The sequence below is a fragment of the Alosa pseudoharengus genome, unplaced genomic scaffold, assembly GCF_046254945.1.
Source record: "Alosa pseudoharengus isolate Yale_2024_CS ecotype anadromous, Long Island Sound unplaced genomic scaffold, YU_APseudo_1.1 YU_APseudo_1.1_scf_6, whole genome shotgun sequence".
Classification (NCBI taxonomy): domain Eukaryota; kingdom Metazoa; phylum Chordata; class Actinopteri; order Clupeiformes; family Clupeidae; genus Alosa; species Alosa pseudoharengus.
In genome coordinates this window covers 34,058,794-34,084,130 of record NW_027468848.1, presented here as the reverse complement: position 1 = coordinate 34,084,130, position 25,337 = coordinate 34,058,794, and the positions used below count along the sequence as shown (strand labels likewise).

General features: G+C 41.2%; 1 protein-coding gene across 1 annotated transcript; it reads right to left on the bottom strand.

The window, feature by feature from the left end:
- Positions 1–5,072: 5,072 nt before the first annotated feature.
- traf2a (Tnf receptor-associated factor 2a) lies at positions 5,073–22,112 on the bottom strand. Its single transcript, XM_076270018.1, has 10 exons — positions 21,925–22,112; positions 21,304–21,382; positions 20,885–20,983; positions 19,700–19,861; positions 19,427–19,501; positions 18,840–18,914; positions 17,304–17,804; positions 16,760–16,937; positions 11,099–11,247; positions 5,073–8,825 (listed from the first exon to the last, which is right to left on the bottom strand). The coding sequence occupies exons 1-10, from the start codon at positions 22,110–22,112 to the stop codon at positions 8,607–8,609; spliced, it is 1,725 nt and encodes a 574-aa protein (XP_076126133.1). The 3' UTR covers positions 5,073–8,606.
- Positions 22,113–25,337: the final 3,225 nt, after the last annotated feature.

Below are 25,337 nucleotides of genomic sequence, written 5' to 3'. Positions count from 1 at the left end.
ACGCGAAAAAGAATAAAAGAAAAAAATCTGACTAAACCTATATGACGCCGCTTCGCTGCGCGGCGGTCATAATTATCGGTAATCAGTGATCATCATTTCACAGAATGGTCAGGATGGTCTTGGTTTGGCCACTTACAAGGTGGCAAATGCAGATGCCTCACTAGATGTCTGCCATGCCAGTTTATCTCAAAGACAAACATTAATAGGTTTAGTGTGCTCAAAATGAACTTTGCAGGACACTTCAACAGATTACTCCATTTAGTATAAATGTTTTGGGAAAGGAACGGTCACCTCTCAACTTTCACCTACTCCTAGAGGGCACCTCCATTCAAAGTGACTTTGATCAAATCAATGCAGGCTTAACAACAGCGTCACTATGTGCAGACAACAGGGAATACCTACCTACATACACACAGAGTCCCAGAATGTAAAGAGTGAACCCTCACCCTTTTCTCAACTTGATAATCATGGTTGATTTGGACAACAATACCTTTACTGTACACCACCGGCACATTCCCATGAATTCTGAATACATTGCCGACACATCAAGCACAAGCAATGTCATCATTGAAATGAAATACTTTTGCTCCACTATATCATGGCCAAAACTACCGTCACATAAAGGACACTAAGTATAAGTACTGTATACTCTTTTGATCCTGTGAGGGAAATTTGGTCTCTGCATTTATCCCAATCCATGAATTAGTGAAACACACTCAGCACACAGTGAACACACAGTGAGGTGAAGCACACACTAATCCCGGCGCAGTGAGCTGCCTGCAACAACAGCGGCACTCGGGGAGCAGTGAGGGGTTAGGTGCCTTGCTCAAGGGCACTTCAGCCGTGCCTAATGTTCGGGGTTCAAACTGGCAACCCCCTGGTTACAAGTCCGAAGCGCTAACCAGTAGGCCACGGCTGCCCCACTACATTAACTTGACAGTGGGGTGTTTGGAAAAATGAAAGATGTGGTTATCCGGCAAGTCAACCACCCCCCCCCCCCCCCCAAAAAAAAAGTCTCTGGTCTCATACAGCACTGTGCTGTTGTTTTCCACCACACCCTACTGAAAAGCCTTTTTACTGCTCCACACAAAGCTGCAAATTTCCTTCTCATGTGGTGAACACACCTGACAGCACTTACCGACAATCCCTCAAAGTCTCCCATTGTTGTCAGCTAAAATCACTGCCCAAGGCACATGACATAATCTTCCCCTCCAAAAAAAGAAGATGAAGGGAAAGCAAGAACGGCCGGGACATGGAACTGGGCTCATACGAGGACAGGTGAAATATGGCCATCTTCGTCTCGCAAGATGAGAAACCTGCACTTTGTTTGGGAGGTTTGAATTATAACTCCCAAAACATTTGGATAGCGTTGGTGGATGCGGAACCCAAAACACAGCAATGAAATATCACCTGCAAAGTGGATAAGAAGCCTTGTCTCACACTACTACTGCCACATAGATTATGGTCATATATCAGAGAACATCAATCCTTCTTATACTTCAAGCAGATCACTATCCTTAGCTATCCCTCTTTTCACAGTGTATTGAGGACACAGACCATTGCTGTCTGTGTGTGTGTGTGTGTCTGTGTATGTGTGTGTGTGTTCTTCCAAACAGCGGCCCCTTTTTCTCAGCAGAAGACCCTCTCCTCCCACACAGGCGCTCCGGTACTCTCTAATAGGACGGCACACACTGGGGGAAGCCCTCTGGAGGAACAACTCTTCCCTTTTGTTAATCCATTGAATTAGACGCTGTCTGTCCGCTGCGATACACGGCTCCTGCAATCTGCCCCGGAGGAAGAAACCCTCTGACCACGAGCCAGACGTGAATACAGGGGCCCTGTGGCCTGTTCTCTTACGCCCCTTATCTCCGCAGCAACCCCGTCCCTCCCCTTCAATTTAGGCCTTTTATCATCAAGCTCAAATCTGCAGAGGCTATGTGCTTCGGGGCAAAGCGCATTGTTGGCACAAGAACAAATTATCTGACACACTTTTAAGAGTTTTAAGAGCATTCGTACAAATGAGTGCTTGTTTCTAAAAGAACAAAAAAAGTGTACAATTTACTTGACTTAAACCCTTTTGCTCTTTAGGGAGCATAGGTCATTAATGAACTTCATCCAGGTGGTTCGGTGTTGGGCAATCTTCTCTGCTTCCTTCCAAGATGATGTTGCTTTCTTGAGGTCTGCCTCAACAGACCTTTTCTAGCTGTTTCTTGGTCTTCCTGGGTTTCTTTTCCCTTGTGGGCTCCAGGTGTCAATTTGTTCTTGTTGTGTGGTTTGCCAGAGCTCTTCATTTGTGATGGTGTTTGGCCAATACATTTCCACGATGTGTTGTAAACGTGTCGTAACTATGTGTCGTAACTACATCTGTTAGTTTGGAGCTTGTGTTTGATGATGCTTTTGTGGTTCTTCCAAGTGTCTGCCCCATATAATAAAACTGATTTAACATTGGAGTTGAAGATGCAGAGTTTTGTATTTGTGGTGATATATTTTGTGTTCCATATTGGCTTCAGTATTAGAAAGGCTGACCTTGCCTTCCCTATTCTTGCTTTTATGTCTGTCACTACCTCCATCCTTCCCAACAACACCTCCTAACAGTGGCACAAAAAGTGGGTATGTGCTATATGCGGCGCATATATATATATACACATAAATCATCGTTCTAAATAATTTCAACATTTTCTCAGTGTTATAACATTTTAGAGGACTAACAGGCTAGAGTAGGCGCCGTGAGCGCTGAGCGAGCAGGTAAGCCTACGAGTAGCGAGTTGCCGTCTATGGAAAAAGATGGATACAGCAAAAAAAGCTGTTGGCGGCTAAAAATAGAAAAAGAAAAAGGGAAAAGGAGATGGCATGTCAAGGGATGCGACAGCAGTTAAATAAGTGGATAAAATAGATATTTAATATGCACTAATAATACACACTAATAGTGTTTTTTTTTTTTTTTGGGGGGGGGGCGCCAATATTGTTGTTGCATACATTTTGTTTTATTGATGTGTCCTGTGGTGGCTGCAATTCTGGCAAGTTTTGTGAGTTTGGTCTGCATTTGTGTTTCGGTGTGTAAAGAGGACTATGTCGTCGGCGAAATCCAGATCTTCTACAGTAAGTGGGGCCACATTGTCCACTGAATACCCAGGTTTTCTTCAGATTTGGTTGTGTAAGTAGTACAATTTACAGCTAAGCTAAATTCTTCAACAAGATTCCTTTTTATGTAAAACACAGGGTGGTCCAGTGTAATTGTTGGTGCAGGTGGAGTTAACTGAAAGCCCTTCTTCTTGGAGGTATTCCCTAACGTAGCTAAACCATTTTCCTCCCAGTGTTTTCCGTGCCAGTGCTTAAGAAAGCAGAGCCAGGGCTATTCTGGTCACTTACTGAAGTGGTCGTACAAAGTGCTCTTACAGCGGGCTTATGCAGAATTACCTGCTATACCTCCTTCATAGATGTGAGGTCATGAGTTACCATTCTGAGACTCTTCTGAGAAGAGGTTTTCTCATCTGAGCCTCATCTGTGCTTGTCATTGGCTTTCTCATGACAGACCTTCCTTGAAACATAAAGAGTTTGTGTCTAAGTGAATACAATATGCACGGAGACCGTCATTATTATCTCACTGTATCGACAGGTCAATAATAAGGTCAGTCAGTTTATAGTCAGACACCATTACTCATCTCTTCCCATAGAACCCAAGTTACCATAAAACATTAACATTAACAACCATTTGTAAAGTCATCTTTTTACCATAAGCAGGCTCATTTGGAAGTTGCATAACTGCCCCCCCCCTATTTTCCAGATATTATTCATCAAAATCAAACAGTCCATTTGGGAGAAATTTTATTTAATTTCCGAAGTAGATGTCTTTAGAGACTCTGTGATTCAGGTGGGCGGACAGACAGACAGGCTTCTGCAGAGGACGGATGCCCCGAGGCAAAGCTGACTCATAGTGTAAGTAATGTAGAAAAATGGGAAATCTTAGTCCATTAAGGGTGAAGTCAACAAGAGAGCCTTTTAGGTTGAGATGATTTCAAATATGCTTTACGCCACTACTTTCCCTGAAGAGATCACAAACACACACACACACACACACACTTGCTCACGGCCAATCAGCCCAGCGAGAGGAAAGCAAAGAGACAGAGAGACACAAGAGACGGGGCCCACTTACTCTTTCTCTCTCTATTCCTCTCTTTCTGCAGGTTTCTGTAATAGCCATCATGTCAGGATTATGAGGAGGAACCTTCCAGGGCCACCCTTTGTTTCCTGAGAAGCAAGGCCAGGAAGGGAGCACCACTGTGTGGGCATACGAGGAAGAGCAGAGATGCTCAGATTAAAGGAGGAAGACACGAGGAGGCAGTGCTCTTGTGGGAGTTTGTGTCTGTACTGTGGATTTGTGTGCAGGCAGTGATTTGATGAAATGAGCAGATGACAAATCTGAGCATATCTAAAACTGATCGGCTGATTGGAGAAGGGATGTGTGTGTGTGAGAGAGAGAGAAAGCGAGAGAAAAGAGAGAGCAAGAGAGAGAAAGCGAGAGAAAAGAGAGAGCAAGAGAGAGATAGCGAGAGAAAAGAGAGAGCAAGAGAGAAGATAGCGAGAGAAAAGAGAGAGCAAGAGAGAGAAAGCGAGAGAAAAGAGAGAGCAAGAGAGAGAAAGCGAGAGAAAAGAGAGAGCAAGAGAGAGAAAGCGAGAGAAAAGAGAGAGCAAGAGAGAGATAGCGAGAGAAAAGAGAGAGCAAGAGAGAAGATAGCGAGAGAAAAGAGAGAGCAAGAGAGAGAAAGCGAGAGAAAAGAGAGAGCAAGAGAGAAGATAGCGAGAGACAAAAAGTGAGAGTGAGAGATATTTAGCCCTTGCTCGGAGACTATCTCCACAGGATGTTTAATAGGCATTTATATAGATGTTTAATGAGTCTATAGGTGACCAATATTGCCATCATTTCACTTACAACAAGAATACAATGCTCATTTCCACACCCATTTTTTTTACAGAGACAGAGAGAGAGCACCCCCTTGTGGTGGTTTTGAATGTGGTCAAATTCTGCAATGACATTCTATCTGTGAACAGCACACATAAGAGGGAGACACTGATTTACCTTTAACATAACTTCTTTAATTGTTTTGCATCCACTTGCCACTTGTCATTGTACATTTCTAATAATGGATTGGAACAAGAACATTTCAATATTTATATCAAAGCCAAATGTATAAATGTTTCTTGATTAATCCACTTGGTCAAAAACAGATTTGCTTAAAAAAACTTTAAAGAAGAAATTTCTGTAGATGACAAGTTATTACAATCACAATGACAAAGTTAGTAGCTCACATACATTACTTTGATAGTCCATCGAATGTTACTGGCTTTTCCCCAAAAACTATATAGCAACAATGAACAACAAAGGACAATCTGCAGAATGGTAGCCAAGTTACAGATGGGCTGGTACTGAGCAATAGAACTGGAAGAAGTCGTATTTTGTCTCATGACAGCAGTCAGATACTGTAAACCCCTCTGGTGAAAACTGTCCACAAATCTCAAATGCAACAGCCTAGTTTTGAATTTGGAATAAGTCATTAAGTGAAGAGATGTAAGCAGGTGTCATGTAGTTGTTAGCAGACCTGAAGAATGTTAAAGGGATACTAAGAATACTATGACACATGCTAATGCAAAGTTGAATGTACGCTAAATAACTGATTAGCAATATTCCTATACAAAAACTGCAAGCCAGCTAGCATTGTACTATGGGTGAGTGTATTCAATATGGGGTAAAAGAAACTCAGGAATGGTCAAGCTGCAAAACATCCTGTCTCATTTGTTAAACCTCAGCATATAAACCATATGAAATCTCTTTTACTCTGTCCTAACACACCAGAGAGACAGATGCCACACAGGAGAAGAGGAAGGTCACTTTAAAATAGTATAAATATCTGAAATGGCATATCATACAGTGTGTATCTAAGAGGCAAATTATGTGCCCCAAGCTGAAGAGTGGCCTATCAAGGGTTTAGGTTTATTACAACAGCTACTTATGAGAGGCAAACAAGTCGTGTCTACATGCAAAAAAGGCTAACCTGCAACAACTCCCAAGCATCTAGCCTAGCCTTGCTAGCATCACTAAAAGGTTCACATCAGGTTCACAACTCAGTGGCTAACTGTATTTACAAAAGACTGCTTTCGGAATCTCATTAGGGCAAAATAATAAAGCTGTTTGACATAGGAAGCTGTTTTTTTCTCTCAATCTATTAAACCAGAACACACTCAAATAAATCTGGAGCATGAGAGGAAGAAGACGACAGGAGGCCAAGACATATATAGGTATATATATATAAAAACTTAGTGTTGGATTATGCATGGGAATGTGCTAGAAAATGTTCACTGAAGCCCAAACATATTTTGAAACCATCCCAACTTGATATATGTATGCATTATTTAGTCATAGAATCTATAATTGCATTATAGATATATATAATTCATATTTATGTTATACTCACAGCTCACACCAAAAACTGTGTGACTGCATAATATTTATATTTATACATAAATGAGCAATATAAACACACACACGCACACACTAATACTGCCATATCTATACTGCAATCAGTAATAAAAAATTAAAAAAAGGAATAAAAAAATAATCAAATGTATGGTCTACACAAGTAAACCAATTATTTACAATATGCAATTCCTACTGAAACTTCTCATGCACAGAGAGATTTCAATATCCATCGAGACTGGTTTGAAAATAGGCTGGGTCAACATGAGGTTAATCTCAAAAAGTGTATGGAATGCCAAGATGAGCACAACCTCCGGAAAACAAACAAGTGAAACAAAATGTCCCAGTATGGAAGACAGTTCAGCCCTTTTGAGAAATGGCTTGTTGCTCATTATGGAGGTTGTCCCAAAATTCTACAGATTACACTGGCTATGTACTGCCATGTACAAGGTCACACAATATTCACACCTCTAAATCTATTGTGATTCCAAAGATATGTCTTCATGCTTCTCAAGAGGGGAAAAAAATGTTTTTTTTTTCTTTTACACTGCAAAAAACCAAGAGCAGTACTTCTTCACGGTTTCACAGAACACTACATCTGAAGGGATATCTCTTTTACGTTCGCAGGAAAACATTCATAGATTATAGTATAACCACCACACACTTGCGACTAAAATTCAGGAGTCTATTAGTCCAAAAATAGATCAAACTTTCTTTTTTTTTCTTTCTTGTTTTTCTGGAGTGACGTCTATGAGAAGGCCCAAGCAGCACAACAGCAGCAGAACACCCAAAACAGGAGAACATCACACACAACTAATCACTGGCCCTTAAACAGTGGCAGAAAAACAATCACGCTTAATACCAATGTCCCTCACAAATTTAAACTGATAAAGAACCATACCCATCAACATATATATTCCTTCTGTCAAAACCTGACTGTCTTGCCATCGTAAATTTCCATGTTTTTGTCTGACTGGCAGGGAGTTGAATAATGGATTTAAGACACAGAGAAGTTTAAGTCAACAGTTGATGTGTGTGAACTCTTTCTCTTGAGGCAGTTGTCCTTTGTCTTGAGCAGAAACAAACATAGAGACAACCAACTCCCCTATTCAGGTCAGTGAGGAACCCTGATCTGCTGCTAACTAGAATGTATCTTCCACAGATCCAATATGCAAACCAAGCAAAAAGGGCACCCGAAAAACAACTGGTACTGTAATACAGAGAAGCCAAAAAGAGCTCATACAGACGCAGACACGCATGTACACATCACATTCTCCCTAACTTTTTTATATACCTAAAATGTCTGCACTTGGGACCTTATGGAATTCAAGCAATGTCCACCACTACATATAATAATAACCAATAAACACAAGAGTCCAGATCATAGGCACACAAAGCTAAGGAGGAATGTCAGAAGACTTCAATGCATACAGTTTGCCACAGACTAGCAGTTAAGATTATGTAGCAGATTAGAGGCGCGAAAGGCCAATCATGGGCAACCGCTTATTGTTATTGTAACTCCACGTCTGTCTATGCAAAAATGCACTCAAGTTAAAGAAAATGTAAATGTAGCACGGCTACAGAAGCAAAGATATTGAAGACACTAAATAGGAGTGGGGGGGGGGGTACTGCAGTCTGCTGAAGGAAAGTCTTCAAATTCCGTAAAAGGCAGTGTGCCTCTCAAACATGGCACAGGCTATAAGGAAAGTTCTGTACATTACAATCACAGCTGACAGCTAGCCACCTCTACGAGCGTGCAGAGGAGAGGGTCCCTTATGGCGGCCGGCCTTCTGGAGTCGGAGAGACCCGTACTCACCCTGACCAGAGTGGGGGGGGGGGGGGGGAGTAAAAGTAAAACGCACCATTTGTGGGGCCACATTTCGGCTACCACTTCAGAGCACGGATTAGCAGCGTCCAAATTTACTCTTCTTTTTACTGTTCGTGACAATCTGCTGAACAGCGCCAAACTCCAAGGGGCATTGGCCCGCCCCAATGCTTGAAAGATCAGACGGGAACTCCGACCGCGTGTGGAATGGCTGAAAGCTCAGGCAAAGGTTCTGGAATCCAGGCACCAGGATAGAGAAGAAAGGAAGTGGGTGGTAGTGGTCAGTGGGGGAGTGTTTGGGTGCTACACCTACAGACCAGTCAGGTCCACTATGGCCTTGATGAAGATGGTGTCGTCGCGGATGTAGGAGTTCTTGGAGTCGAGCTTCGAGAGGGGGCAGAAAAGCGGGCAGCCACTGGCGATGTTCATATCGCTGACGGGGCGCTGGAAGGACGAGGAGGAGATGTCGGGCCGGAAGGCGTCGATGATATGCTCGCGGTTGTTCTGGTCCAGCAGCATGAGCGTCACCTGGGAGGTAGACCAACAACAGGCTTTGAGATTTGAGATCCGGAAGATGTTTATGTTTATTAATTTAGCAGACGCTTTTATCCAAAGCGAGTTACACGTGTCAATTATATTACAAGGGCCATTTTCCCCAGAGCAACTCGGGATTAGATGCCTTGCTCAAGGGCACAATGGTGGAAGTCGGGAATTGAGCCCACTTCTCAGGCTACTGCATGCTAGTCCAGCTTCTTAGCTACTACACTACCACCGCCTCATCTGAGAACATCTGAGATCTCAGGGCACTCACCTAGTTCTGTGACCTCACATAGCCAAGGACATACAGGCAACACCCAAAATATACAGTATCCACCTAAGACTAAAAATTACTGTGCTTCATTTGCCCTTGTGCAGTTGTAGCTTCGCTTTCGTTTTGCTGTGAGACACCGCCGAATGTGGGTAACCAAGTCTCTTAATACTGATCTTGGTGCAGCAGTGTCAAGAAAGGCTTGGCACTTACTAGAGCAGTCAATTTTTTCAAAAGTCAAGTTTGAATGGAATCAAACAAATAACCCCAATCGGGCTTGCAATGAACAGACATTTTTGCAATTTATGAAATTCTGCAGTGTTTGAGGAACAGGAGTGTCACGATTTCGTTTTTAATTTTTGTGACTTTTATTTTTAAATTACATCTCAATCACGAACTTCGAACTCAAAGGTAGAATCGGTGATGTAGCCACACCCCCAATGTGACATCCAGCATGACACACGCTGAACTGCGGGGTCAACACTCCTCTAATTTTAGACTGCAGCCAGTTAAAAATACACATCAACCGACCGAAATCGAAGCCCCTCTTGCTGCTCTGAAATCACCGGTGTGGAAGTATTTTGTCGTTCATTCACGTCAATTAACACTAACTTAGCCTACTCAACTTAGCAAGTGAAAAGATTATCTAGTTACGGTCCAAAATTACTTCAAGGCTTAAAATGCACATTGATAAGTACATATTCCACCATCATTCTGTGTTGTTTCATTTCACTATGTTCATGTCTCTGTTTAATGTTCTGCTGTTCGGGGGGGTGGGGGTGGGGGGGGGGCTTGCTCAAATTTGTGAATTAAAAAGTTTTAAAAAATGTTATCCGGTGTGTTTCGTGTCTTTTGTTGGGAAAACTATTTGTTTGTTCTGACAGTCATTCAGCTATTTGTATCATGACAATGAAGAATGGAGAAGAAGAAATTTAGGGGGGATTTGGACAGGAATGTTGTGGATAATAGGTCATAAATGTATACGTTCAATGTACTCAACAGTTTAATGATCAAGTGAAAATGCATTTCAGAATAGAAAAGATTACACATCATAACACAAAGTTATTCATAACTAACAAAGTTAGTGAGACAGCAGTGATCTGCCATTCAACATGGTCATTGTGGTTTGAATACTGTGCAACTTCCAATAACAGCCAAACAGCTACATTGAATTGTTTCTAACTGGATTTTCAACGTTTTTATTACCTCTATAGCTATATTTAATTATTGTTAACTTAACTCATTGGAGCATCATGTTTAGTTAATACTAGTCAGTGTTTCCCACAGAACTGAATTCTATTTGTGGTGGTAGGTTTGCAGAATTAACTTGAATGCAACAGTTGTTAGCAAATTAGCGCAGCATGGTTATGATGCTAACCAGATTTAAGTACAATTTAGTACAACCTGGAAAATCATTGTGTGGTGGTCAATGTTTATATTGTGGTGGGCCGTCACAAATAAGTCAATGTATGGGAAACTCTGCTAGTAGATGGTTTAGCTCGAAGAGGCCTATTTTGCCTGTAGAAGTTATTGAGACAACTAATTGAAGACAGCTGACATATCAAATTTTTTAAAATGTAAAAATGTTTTTTGTTGAGAAAACTATGTGTTTATTTAGTATGCGTCATTCAGCTTCTATCCTTGGCAAAATAAACCGACAAAGTGTCCAATAAACACCGGTAAAGTTAAGTACTAAAGCAAACAAACCCCCAGAGTTTATTGGAAGTTTTACAGCATTTAGTTTTCCCCCATGTTTGAAATAGTAGAAATATAAATAAAAACAAGTGTGCATACTTCATTTTAGTAGTTCATGTCAGAATTTACATTTTCGGTGTCCCTTAAACTCCCATTTCTCTGTCTTTAGAATATATCATAAACAAATGCAGTCATAAAACTATTACCACTATCATTTATGTGAAGATGCAAACTACTGTCCACCATGTGACAGACTCTGATTTTCTAATGTGCTCATTTACAGTTATGGCTTACTTACTTTCTGGTTGAAGGGCCACTTAAGCAGGGCATCACTGTGTCCCCTCATCACCACGAAGAACAAAGACAAGTGAGTGCCACGTCCCGTTCCGTCCCCATTCAGGTAGATGCGGAGACACATCTTGTAGCCATATTTACTAGTGTAGAAGGCTGAAAAACAACAAACAAACACAAACATGCTCTGATCACACTTCCAACACATATCAACTGTAGATGGGCTTACCTAGCATGGAATCCCAGAAATGACTGGGATTATGTCATCTAATGACTTAAAACATTAGCAGAACCTGTTTCTGCTAAATATTACACAAACAGTCAAGGAATAGACCGATCTTATCTATAGTATATCTCATCTGATTGGCTATTACGTCATCTATTCAAACAGAAAACAGCAAAGGTGACTGGAGCTTTTGTTGTGCAAGTTTTGGGTTGGGTTTTCTGAAGCGCATCCACACTCAGTGGAATTCTACTCAAGCTATTTACCCATGAAGTCTCTGTTACGACCCCCTGTGCCCCTTCAGGCCTGACATGGCCATTGCATGGCCAATGCAGCCCTAGCTTGCCCAAATTAGCTAATCATACACACCTGGTGTAGGTGTATGGGTATTTAAGGGGTTGTTCTCTCTCTTGATTTGGGCACTTTTCTGTTAGGCACATTCTGTTGCAGGCACCTCTGGGTTATCGCTCTCCCACTAGCACTTTCTTTCTATCTTGGAACATCATACTGACTTTGGCATACACGCACCCACATTAACACACTTGCATACATGCTTTTACTTTCCCCTAGACATTTTTTGGCAATGGTTATTTATTGCTTTTGGTTACTTTTAAATAAATACTTTATTGGTTAAAGTTATCTCTGTTGTCCCAACTCCCTCTTTATGTTGCGGCTTAGAGCCGGGTCGTAACATCTCTTAGACCCTTTAGTCCTGTCAAAAGGTGCTACAACCGTTTAAATAATTCATTATGGGGACAACTTGTCCAGGGTATATACAGAAATTCTTAAGTTGAATTTAATACCTTTTAATACCTTTTTTAATACCTTCACAATATTTTTTAATACCAACAAGACTTCGAGCTGCAACTAGCGGCAACCTTTCGAAATTCAGTGTTGGGGGTAACTAATTATAAAGTAACGGATTACTGTCATTTTGTTACTTAAAGGGACACCAGGCAACGTTTTCGTGTTAATTACTCATCTTCGTAAGTCGGTATATGGTTAAATGACTCATTACAGGGCGAATAAAGACTCTCTCGCCCGCCCCTACTGCCTGTAGGAAGAATATCCCGCTTGCAAGTTCAGTGTATCGTACCCGCCGACCGAAGCAGGATCAGTTTACATCCTGCATCCACAGCAGAGGCAGGCTAACGAAACGCTAGCGATTGTTGCAAACGTGTGTATAATGGCAGAGCCGGCGAAGAAGCAGCGAAAACCCTTGACGGAAGATGCAAAGAAAAGGAAAAAAGCTTCAGACCGAGCGAGGAAGAGTTTCGTAGAGAAAAAGCATCAGGCTTGCCTGGTGTCCCTTTAAATTTCTGAGTAAGAAAGTGTAGCAACGCTTACAATTCAAATCAAGTATCTATTATTACAGTTACTGGATACTTGTTCCTTTTTTGCTTCAATAAAAACACTGGCCTATACACAATTATTTGTTATTTAATCCTAACCCAAGATAAAAAGTTATTTCATTGTTGTGTGTAGGAAGAGCACACACACCACTTCTACAGCACTACACTCTTTCTTTCACTATCATTCTCTCTCAATCAAGACAAAATGACAAATGAAAATCAGAAAAGGTTTACTGGACTTTCTTCCAAAAAGGCCCACGACCATACACAGTACACACACACACACCCTTGCTGTCTCATATAATTTGCCAGTCAAGGTGTCACATTTTACAAAAATACTAATTATTAATTGGGTGCTGCTGGAGAATGTGGGCCCCATGTGATAAAATACTTTTGCGCCTGCATGCTCCCTGTGACGAACATTTTGAAAAATAACCCCTTAAATGGTGACTTCTGGGGAATTTTGTGGAAACTAATTGACAAATTGACTTAAAATATATTATATTATAATATATTGATAGCATATTACAATACAGCCTATAAAAACCTACACAGGTTGTTATATTCAACTAATTTTAAGCAAGTCTATTGGGACTTTGATCTCATCACATACTACATCAAGGGAGTAACCCTATAGCTCTTGAGCAAGCTTTGAATAATGTAAAGGTAACACCTGTTAAACTAACCTTAACATGACATTTACTGAGGGTAGAAAATGTTAAATCTTATAGCCTAAACCTTATCTTATAGCCTAAACAAAGCAACACTCTCAGGCCTATATTTAACCTCTATTCTGTAGTCCAGGCAGGGGTAGCTCATTGCAAATAACCCCTTATAACATGTGCATATGTTTACATGTTATATTCTTGTTTTTTCCCCCTTTCATTTAATTATATATCTGTTTAAATGAAAAGGCCTTCTGCCTTTATGGGGACTTTTAATTTGAAAATGGGCTATTGTGATACTGTATGTAGGCCTAGTTTAGGCTATGTCTGCTGCTCTTACAGCCTGTGTCATTGAAAACGGGATGGCGCAAATAATTTTTTAAAACTTTTTTGGATGACAATGACAGCTGGTAGACATACTGATAGCTTCAATGACGCATACCCTACGTTGCCGATGAGCCCACACGTTCTTGTTTGCTGGCTAGTATAGACTCCATATGTAACCTGACGGCATTCACTTCCATCCAGGTGACATTTATTGTCTTTTTACAGACGTGGCAATAAGCCTCTTGGCTGTTGCCAACGAGCCTAAGCCAGTCTTTGAATCTCGAGTCCTCTAACCAAATGTCCGAAAAATTACATTTTCCCATGACTTCGTCAATGGTAGCGAACATTTGGTAACAAGTTTGGCAGTAAGCCAGCCGTATTTCCAGTCTGAGCATAGAGTTTGAGGGGGCGCTAAAAGTTTTTACCGCGAACGCACACTGACATATCACTCCTACTCGCTCATATAATTAATAGAATATTAATTATATGTTTACTTGCAAAGCAGCACACTTATTGTTCTTCTTAAGTTTTATTATTATTTTTCCCGTCTCTCTAATTTTTTGTCAGCTCTAGCGCCTAGGCCCTTTGAGACCGAGACACCGTTCCAACTTTAAAACGTCCGGTCAGTTGCTCGCGAAGATGACGTCAGGTGGGCGTGTCGTTCGTCCGCCATATTGGATTGAACAGAAAGCGAAACTAAATTTTTACAGGTCACAAATTTGGTCTGAACGCCATGAAACTTGACGTACATTATCCTTGGACCAAGCCTCACAAAAGTTACCAGAAGGATTTTTGATTTTCGAAAGCGTTTGCCCGTCACAGCCAAACGAAATCGGCGGCGAAGCTCCGAAACAGGAAGTCGTCCATATCTCAGGAACACTGTCACATATCGATACCAAATTTTGTATTTGAACTCGGACTCCAATGTGAGGGTGCATAAGCTAAAAAAAAAAGAAAACATTCCAAAAGGCAAACCACCCACCCGTATTTGGTAACTATCACCTATTCACATTTGCAGTTGTACTACTAACACAATGCCTTCCAAGTATGCACAATGTCTCTGGGCAGCCTTGCCCAATCATGAAATCCTTGCTCAGCCATGGAATAGTATGGACTTACGAACTGAAATGGCAAGGAGAACATTAACCCTCTAACCGCCCATGTCGCAATATTGCGACAAGCGTCATTACTGAATAAAACAGACGATAGACGCGAGTACAGTGTAAAATCTCATTTGTACTTTTGACCACAAGTTGGCAGACACCCAGAGCTTCGATTCAAGCTCAACCTTTTTTTTCAAAGTTTTCAGGAAGCTTGCGAAAACACGCGAGAAACACACGAAGAAGACGTGCATTTCCTCCATAACACGGAAGCGATGCGGGCCTTAGTTTTGCACAAATTGAAGCAGAAATACACCAAAGTTTGAAAAAAAAAAATTCACGTGTGATGAAGTCTTGGATCTGTTATTCACCTATTCTGATTCTGAAGGAGAATATCTGCCTTTTGGAGAATATGATCAATCGTCTATTGACTGATACTCACGGTGCGTCTGTGAATGGAGGTACGTCTTTGCGACAGTGTCCACTAAGCATACCATGCTTATTTCGACCCTTTGCCCAACATAGCTGGAGGTGCCAGTGGCAATAGTGATGATAGTGTCCGTAATGGACGTGGTATAGACAGCAGGGGTTGTAAAAATAGGGCTCTGAAGAACTACAAAGTCACCCGCGATATGGAACTGATTTGACCAGGCTACTTTATTGTATAGTAGCATAGGGTTTGTGATTATAGTAATAGTTTACTATTGTTGGTTTACATGTGACTGTATTCCTGTTCATTTGTTATGTCGGTGAAATGACAAAAAAAGAAAGTATAACTGCTCAAATATGTTCAACATCTAGTATTTACTGAAATGTACATAATATGCTAATTAGATGAGTCAATTTACCCCCTTCATAAACTTCTGTTCATACTAAATGATTTTTACATTTACAGTAGGACTTTATCTCTGACCACTTGCAAGCCATGGCCTTTTGAAATTTTGATGTACAAATCCAATTTATTCTTTTTAAACCCTGGCGGCTAAAGGGTTAACTATTTATTGCTGACGTAGTACAGTTATTTTCACATTGACGGTATTCAAATTAAATTTTTCATTATTGTTAAATATCATGATGGAAGAGTATTATTAAAAATGTTACAAATATGCAAATTCATATGTTTACGGGCATTTAGGTTTTACTGTGTTGTTTTGTTGTAAAGACATGCAAGGCATTCTGGGCCATGTAATAGACAAACAGTGGTCGGCAGCGTTAACTTGATTTCCATAGGCCTACGTATTAATATGAATAGGTGTTTCTGTAAACCTATAGGGACAATAAAGAGCCATCTCTGTTACAAAAACGACCTGGTAATCGCTCACTGAAGAGGAAACTATGATAAAAAGATTGTTTTCCTCAAAGCATGGAGTTGACGACACAAGCAAGAAATGTCACGTTAATGTTAAATACATCTGAACACTAGGTGGCAACGTTGTATTACATTTCACATACATAAGGTGACATCATTAGAATTATGTGAGCTTCACAAGTCAGGAAGGTGCAAATATTATGTAATTTATAATGGGAAATTATTGGAAATGTTATTTCAAGCAGCTTTTTAATGCCTTGGTCATATTTCATAATTTCAATTCCTCTGTAGGTTACCTGATAGCCCAGTTTGAGAGACGCAAGACGTGTGACATTATTTATTTTTGCAGCCAATCACTGCTGTCATTTTATTTTATTGATTTGATCTCAGTTATAGAGGCTAAATTCGAAGGCAGGCCAAAGGTAAAATCCAACAAACCGCATTCAACACGCAAGCCAATAGTTGAATAGCCCTCTCCTAGAGCTTTTGAGATATTGCCACTGCTCCAACACTGAAAGGCACTGTTACAATGTCTGGATCAAGCCAGGTTCAGCATAGCGTATGCCACTGTCTGCTCACGTTGGTGACCGGACCAGGGCAAGCACACTTTCGCAGTTCCCGCCGGAAATGCAGTCTAGTTACTTTTTAATACTTTTAAATGGCCTTAACACCCTGTTGTCAGGGAAACTCACCAGGGGAGAACATTGCAGGAGCTCTGCCGGCCACAGCATCGGCCCTTTTCTTACTGAAGTCCGAGATCTTCCACACAAAGACGCCGTCATAAGTGGCCGCCGACATTTCCTTCATCTTTCCCTCCATCTCCACGATGGAGAGATCCCTCAGACCCACCGTCCGCTCCAACTGACGCACCTGAGGAAAACCAAAACATGGCATTTCAAGCCAACAGCAGACAGCTTGAAAAGTTAGCCTGGTCCATCTAATAGCACTACAGGTAACAAAGAAGCACTTATGTATGTAAGAGATAATGAGGAAAGGAAAGGAAAGGAAAGTCTTTAAGATGCAGGTTCAATGAGATAATAAAAATAACATTAAAAAGGTTTACATGGACATTAAAACGTGCAAAAGCTACATTTAGTGTTTTTAATATCAAAATGACAGGAGGCAGATTTCCAAGGCAAAAAATGAAATTGAAGATGAAGTGGGAGCAGTTAACATGGGAATGGATGACCTTGTAAATGTTGAACTTCCTTCCAATGACACACGTGGTCTGTTCACCTTGTTGCTGAGTATCTCAATCTTGTCCTGGTCCAGGCGGTGCTGGCGGTTGTAGGCCTCCATGGTGGCGGACGAGCGCTCCATCTCACGGTTGAGCACACACACGATGTTCTCGAACGTGCCCACCTTCAGCTCCAGCTCCTGGCAGCGGCGCCCGAGCTCGGCCACCTTGGTCTTCTCGTTGTGCAGCTGCAGCTCCAGGGCGGCGCCCACGCCGGTGGGCAGCGGCGTGAAGGAGGTGGACAGCGTGGGCGTGGGAAGAGGGAGGGTAAGGGGTGCGCAGGCGCCCTGCACGGGAGCCCCCGCACCCAGCTGGCCCATCTTCTGCTCCAGGTCCTGCAGCGCCTGGTGCAGCTCGTGGATCTTGTGGCTGGCCAGCTCCAGGCTCTGGGGCTGCAAACTCTCCAAGTTCACCTTGATGCCCATGATGAAGTGCAGCAGCAGGTTCAGGTGCTCGTAGGAGCAGGCGCGCTCGTGCTCCTGGATCTTCTCTTTCTCCACCTGATAGGGGACGGGCGCACAGACACGCACACACGCATGCAAACACACACAAACCAGGCATTAACTTATACAAAACATGATAAGCATGCAGACCCCCCCTAAACACTACTGAGACACAAGCAACGACACACTAAGGGCGTTTTCACACCGACAGCCTTTAGTTTGTTTGAGCCTTTGTTTCAGTTTGTTTGTGTTGGTCGGAATGCAACAATCACACTCGGGTGTGCACCAAATTGATCAGTCCGAGACCTCCAAAAAGAGGTGGTCTCGGTCCGCACCATCTAACAAACTCTGGTGCGGTCCTGCTGGTGAGAAAGCCAACCTAAAACAAACAGGTCCAACGGTCTAGTTGTAGTGAATTATGGGAGTTAAGATCACTGGATCGTTGGTAAAATTAGGTACATTTAATTTCCTATTCACTTCCTAAATAAATGGCATGCACAATTGGTCCTAACAACGTGAAACATGGACAAAAGTGGATGCATGAGGAGATACAAACAATGTTTCATACATGTATGGTCGGCTGAGTAAATCAGATTATTTTCTAGCTGCAGTCACGACTCATTTCCAAACTCCACAATTTGCCAAAAGTCACAGATGCCAACAATGAGCCAAGATCACCCCGCAAAACTGTCACTCCAGTGTGTAGCTTGAATTAGCCGGAAGAAAAAAAACTGAGGAAGCTGTCTGCTCAATTCCCACACAGTTTGGTCCGCCTAGAAACAATGCGTGTGTGAAACCGAACCGGACCAAAGTTTGTTTGCAACATTGTACCAATTTATTGCCTGCTGCGGACCAAACAACTGATCTATAGGTCTGAAAATGCCCTAAATGTGGTGTGTTCGCCTTGTTGCTGTACTGCAATGTGATACAAACATACCTTTAAACAAATTGCAAGTAATCCAATTTGGAAATCCAATGAAATATGCATGTGTTGCTAACATTTTAACATAACTAGACATGTGTTATTAAATTGTACAGCATACAGTGCATCCATTTGAGAAACAAAACAAGAATCTGGAAAAAATCACTCACTGACATATCGCAGCCCACCACATGAAATCTGCAGGGTGCTCTAAATTTAGTACAGAGCTTGATGTGGTCCACATACTGTCAGGAGAAGGGAAAATGAAAAAGACTAAAACATCAAACAATGCACATGTCATTCCAAGACCAGCCAATGAGGTAAAAAGCACTTTTAATCACACACATAAAAAAAAATACATTATTACTTAAGCAAAGCTAATTACTTAGCCAAATTCCCGCTCAATAATGCACTTGACTTCCTTGAAATGGAGAATGAGGGGGGGGGGGGGGGGGAGAGATGCATGCTACCAGCCTTGAATTTCCAGTTGTAATCCTTCACATTTCCATCAAGCTGGTAGAGGCACTGGGCGTTATGCTGGCCATCTGCTGAGCCACTCTGCCCTGGCAGCATTGCTACCTCTGGCACAATGCATTGTCTCATCTACTTAAGTACTGCGAGAGCTTAAATACACCACTCTGATTAGGCATCTTAAAAGCTAGCTAATTTGAGGACAGCACATCCATGTACCTTCTGTTCTGTCAATGATGCAGATCAACAGTGTGGGGGGGGGGGGTTTAGACTTCAACTTACTGACCTTTTCTCTGGGAATTTTTTTCTTGGCACATCCTTCACATATCATTGGGTATTTTGGACATATTTCATCATGAGCCTACAAATATCAAGACAGAAACAAGTGATTGATTATGCTATGTGTCTGTACAATTATCTATTTAGTTTATTCAACAGAATATAATAACACATATTATTCATTGTGGCTTCAAGTAGAAACGTATGCTAAATACTGGTTGAGTTCAAGAAATACTCTGATTAAATGCATGCTCGTACATTTTGAACAAACGGCCATTACCTTGATATCTTTAAACTGAAAAGGTTCTTTGCAGTATTTGCAATTCAATGTTCTTTCCGGGCATTCTCGTTCATTGTGCCGTTCCAACTCATTAGCCCGGAGAAGTTCTTTACAGGAGGGACATGAGATGATCATATAGTCACACTTTCCTTCGTGGGTAAGCTACAAAAATACAAATTGACAAAGAAATCTTCAAACTTTATTTACAATATTTTAAGACTGCAATATAATATAGTGGGTAAACCATATCTAAGACAGATTAGAGGTTAATCAGTTCATAGTTCATAGTTGTTCTACCTACATTTAGTATACCCTTAACATAATATTCAGTTGTTAAAGCTGCAGTTGGCAAGTCTGACAGATTGAGGGGACTTAGCCAAAATTTTGAATGTTTACAACTCTCATGCCCCTCCCCCACTACCACCAAGCACCCTCTCATCGAGTTTGTGCTCGTCAGTGCGCACCAGACTGCACCAGACTTGACAGTCAGATCTCACACACCCCTGCTCTGATTGGACCAGAATAACCGGGAGCTGGGGATTTTTGCAAAACAAATAACAGGCTCTAGGTAAAGGTAGAAGTGCGGGTTTTTTCTAAAACCGGCTGATTTATGTTGTTCTGTCGGAGCATAGTGGGCAGCCGTGGCCCACTGGTTAGCACTCTGGACTTGTAACCGGAGGGTTGCCGGTTCGAGCCCCGACCAGTGGGCCGCGGCTGAAGTGCCCTTGAGCAAGGCACCCAACCCCTCACTGCTCCCCGAGCGCCGCCATTGTAGCAGGCAGCTCACTGCGCCGGCATTAGTGTGTGCTTCACCTCACTGTGTGTACACTGTGTGCTGTTTGTGTTTCACTAATTCACCAATTGGGTTAAATGCAGAGACCAAATTTCCCTCACGGGATCAAAAAAGTATATATACTTATACTTAGTGTCGGTTTCAGTGAATATGATCAAAAAAACTTGCAAACTGCAGCTTTAAGATGATTTTTTATGTTAAATTAACATACAAGTGAAGTGTTAAATTAAGCGTTAAAAACTAAGCTGTTAAAAGAGCTATGAAGAGAAATTTAGAAATTCAAGGATCAAGAGGTAAAGAAGGAAATATCTGCTGGAATATAATATTCCATTACTATATTATTTATATTATTATTTCAAATGTCAATAACAGCTCATGAAAAAGCTCTTTACCTCGTATTCTTTAATGCTGCCCGTCCAAGAACAGCCTTCATTAGGACAAACAGCTGTTAGAGCCTCTACCTCTCTTCTTGCTGCGTTGTCAGGAAAAGCCTGAGATTAAAAATAAAACAAAACAAACAAAAAACATATTGCTTATTCTTAAAGACATTCAATGTGGCTTCTCTGTGATTGACTACATAGTTAGTCAACAAATTCCTCCATTAATATGTTATCTAAAATACATTGAGTGAATTACTTAACTACTGGTTAAAAAGCAACAACGTCAGTAATAATTAGGCTACTGTAACAATTTATCCCAACATTTTAGGAAGTCACCAAAACTGATCCATGTAATACATACTATTAAAGTCAGCTGAAGCATACGACAAGTTGATGAGTGAGTGAACTGAAATCGAGTTAACGTTACTTACACAGCCTTGTTTTAGAATGGATGTTGGTTCCTCAAATATCTCTTCTTTAATACAAGCACTGCATTTCTGTGGTCCAGAACTGTGAAGTCAGACATAACCACCGTCAGCCTCTTTAAAATTACAGACTAACACTAGCATTAAATCCGCCCATATAATTGTATCATGACTTACTAACAGTCAAGGACATGATTTATATTTCCACTGCCTTCATCATGTAGATGTAATACAGTTGCATTACGGCAACAGTGAGAATTGCATCGGGTCACACACCAAAGGGTAGCAATAAGGCAAGAAGGCTGGATAGCAACACATGACAGATTTCAGCCAACAAGCACGCACTGATTTCATTCGTTGGGATCTGGTGTCTTTTGAAACTGAAAGGAAAATTGAAGCAATACACAAAGGAAAGGGATGCATTCGGAAAATACAGATAGTTTCTTTGCCTGTTCAGATCAAATATGTTGTCCTCGATATGTAATGCCAACGCAGCTTCATTATATGTAAAGCTAAATGATAACCAGCTAACAAATGTTAGCCAACAGGCTTGGGTTAGCCCGTGAATACTAGCCCACTAGCTAGTAACATTAGCTAATAGCATCTTGCCTCAGGAACGGCGCTTACCTCACAGTTTTGTTAAAACAGTATGAACAGAAACGATGACCACATTGGGCTTGGAAAGGCCTTCTTAAAATTTTCTGACAAATATTACACAAATGTTTGTCCTCAAGCTTGTTGGCCAGTATTTTCTTAGGGAATCCGGGTTTGTTGCCTTCTAATGAAGATGGTGGTGATGGTTCCTGTGCAGCCATTATTCCCGCACGGACATGTGACCTGGCTTTCTGCTATGGATAAGGGAGAGTGATTGAAGCTTTATCCATAGCTTTCACTTATTCTGAAGTGAACAGCAGTTGGAAGAAGGAACACATCTGCAAGGGGAAAAGACAGTTTTATATTAAATGTGATTAGGGTTTTATGAGACAAGAAGTAGGTTACCAGCCCTTTCAGTCAGTAGTCACTACAAAAACATGTCAACAGTGTTTACAAGTTTATACACTGATTCAGAGCCATAGAAAAATATGTTTTATCTACCGCTCTGCACTGATTATATTCCCTCTACATTTCAAAGAAATATACCAATCAAATGCCAGTCATTCTCACGTTCATTCAATTGAGTGTAAAGTGCATCATTATAATACGGCCACACTAATAAACACGACACTATCTACTGTAAGATGTGGACTACTTTATAATACCTGACTGTTAGCCATAATAATGTCTATCTGTACCTATCAAGACATAATGTCTTGTGCATCATAAAGTTAAGGTGTGAAGCTGCAACAAGTAGGCCTAAGCCAAGGGACAATTTGTCCCAATTTTCCTCTCATTCAAAATAAGACAATATCCAATATCAGACATTTAGGCCTAGGCTACTTGGGGGGCTGTTAATTGCCATTACACAACACTGTAAAGGAAGGGTGAAACATAAAGCCTCAAAACCCCACCAGCCAAAATTAACTTCTTGCCATCAATTCAAAGTTTCCTGAGTTTGTCCACCTTTTCAGTCACATGATCCTATTTGTCAATTAACTCTAAAGTATTTTTTTAAAAAGAGAAATGCTTTCAATTTAAGGATTTTGTGAGACAAACAATACAGAGAAATGAAAGGACGCATCCGTCCTCTTATCTGGAATGCTGAAATTACTTCTTTAAAGAATGATTATTATAATCAATTCTTAACCTGTCCTCTGATTAAAAGCACAGAATCAGCAACACACTTTCTTTTTCCTGTACCTTGTTAGTCACATTATATTGCGCATGTTATATTTTCAAACCAAATAAGTCCGCTTATTATCATATCCACATTGTGATTCTCAAGGACTATGACTCACTCACATTCCTCTAACTTAAGGATACTGACAGCTGCAGACCCTGCCATGCCCCCACTCCCCATGGGCTACCAAAAAAACACACAATAAACACAAAATGAAATGAAATCTACTCTGAATAGTGGAAAAGTACACTTGATTTAGAACTTTGCCATATATAAAATACTGTGTGGCGGCCCACTATCCGACTGTGACTGTATGGACCAGGGGCCGGTTCCCCAAAACGTTCTTATCGCTAAGTAGTTCTTAACCTATTCCTTAACCTCTCTCTTAACGTTATGGCACGATTCCCGAAACGTTCGTACGCTAAGTAGGCCTCTGTAAGTCACACTTTCGTAAGGTTGGTCTGGACCATTCGTAAGCTAGTCGCCGCCACTGTGCAGCAGTCTTTAGAAATCATCGCAGCAGTACAAGTCAAACTATGGTACAGTATGTTGATGATGTTATGGACATTTTAAGACTAATAATAAAATATGTTCGCAATGGATGCAGGACTATTTATGAAGTTTACTTTATTTGGTATCAGAACTAATATGGTGGTAAGCCTAGGCTATTTCGTAATATCATTAAAGCGTTCAAATTGGCAATCACTTTTGATAATTAAAAGCTGGCAAAGAATTTGCCTCTAAATGGCTAAGATCTATAAATGGGTAAGCATGGTGTCCAGTAAGCGACCAACTAGGCCTATGGCAGCGATCCAACGTGTCCTTGTATTGAATCAAAAACGGCGCCGGTGTTGTGTGCCTTCTGGTTTTTCCCACCTACTGGTTTCCTTGCGCGTGCTCGCGTTGCTCACCACAGCTGCAGGAGTTGTCAAACATTCGCAAACAAGTTGTTTTCGGCGGATTTGAAGTCGCATTTCATATCTATCCCATTATCATTACACTACAATCACTCGTACAAAATACATGTAAAATAAAGGCTATCATTTTGCACTTTATAGCATTAAAATGGATTCGAACCTGCAATAAATACGCACACATATGAACCAAACCGACCTATTCAGCGCATTATCTCTTTAAGCCACTCCAATTCGCTGAAAACCGTCATCAATCACCTATTAATTAACCACACAAGCAACATTTTGTCTTGCATTAGGTGACACAAATGGTATTGCCTTTATCTCCTTGTCTGAGCGACTATCAGGCCTATGGTTTTGAAAAGTCAAATGTTCCCTGACAAAGACATTCGTAAGAATGTTTATTGACTTGAAAAATACGCTAATTTTTGCAAACTCCCTTCATTCAACCCTTGAAGACATCGCGGTCTGGTGCGCTAAAATGTAGATTTTTTCTTCTGTCGTACCATTTAATTTCTAAGAATTTAGGTCTACTAGACTACTACTACTACTACTAGACCTACAATAACGTCATCACCAATTTATTTTTATTTGATCAACCACAAAGAGTAGCATACTGTGCACAGTGCACTGACGGCCGTAGCAGCCTAAGGTAACCAGTTGTTTTAGATGAAGGGCAACCACTTGTTTCAGATAGCCTGGACAACATGTTACCTGGGTGTTGCCTACGTTCTTAATTGATGGTAGCCGATAATAGTTAATTGTATCGCATAATAGCCAGGTATTAGTTGGCTCAGGGAGTAGGGAATCAGGCTGGAGAGAGTCGTGCATGTATTGCTTTTGCGGTATCGAATCCAGTTTAATGCTAGTTTTCAAAACATATATTTTTTTACGTCTTTTGTCCGAGTGGCTGTAATGTAGCCGAGCGCTCATGGCGTATATGAAAAGCGACTTCAAACCGCCTAAAAACAACTTGTTTGTGAATGTCTGACAACTGCTGCAGCGCATGCACGCGCAAGGAAACCAGTAGGTGGAGAAACCAGAAGGCACACAACACCGGCCGCGGAGCCGTGTAGTCCATGTCGCTCCATAGCTCTTTTTTGTTGCTGTTGCACAAGTTATTCCGAAAGCTGCATGGAAAACAGTGTCACCTTGTGCAAGCTCACCTCGTCCAGCAAAATGTCAAGTTCCTCTGACGAGAAGCTTGGTGCCCTTTTTTTACGTTGCTTCCCCACCCTACTGTAGGCTATCTAACTCTCTCTCTGTTCATTGTAGATATTTGCTTTTTATTGAAAACATTAACCAATGACAATCAATACCGCATTAAACAGAAGTAACTGCAGCTGCTT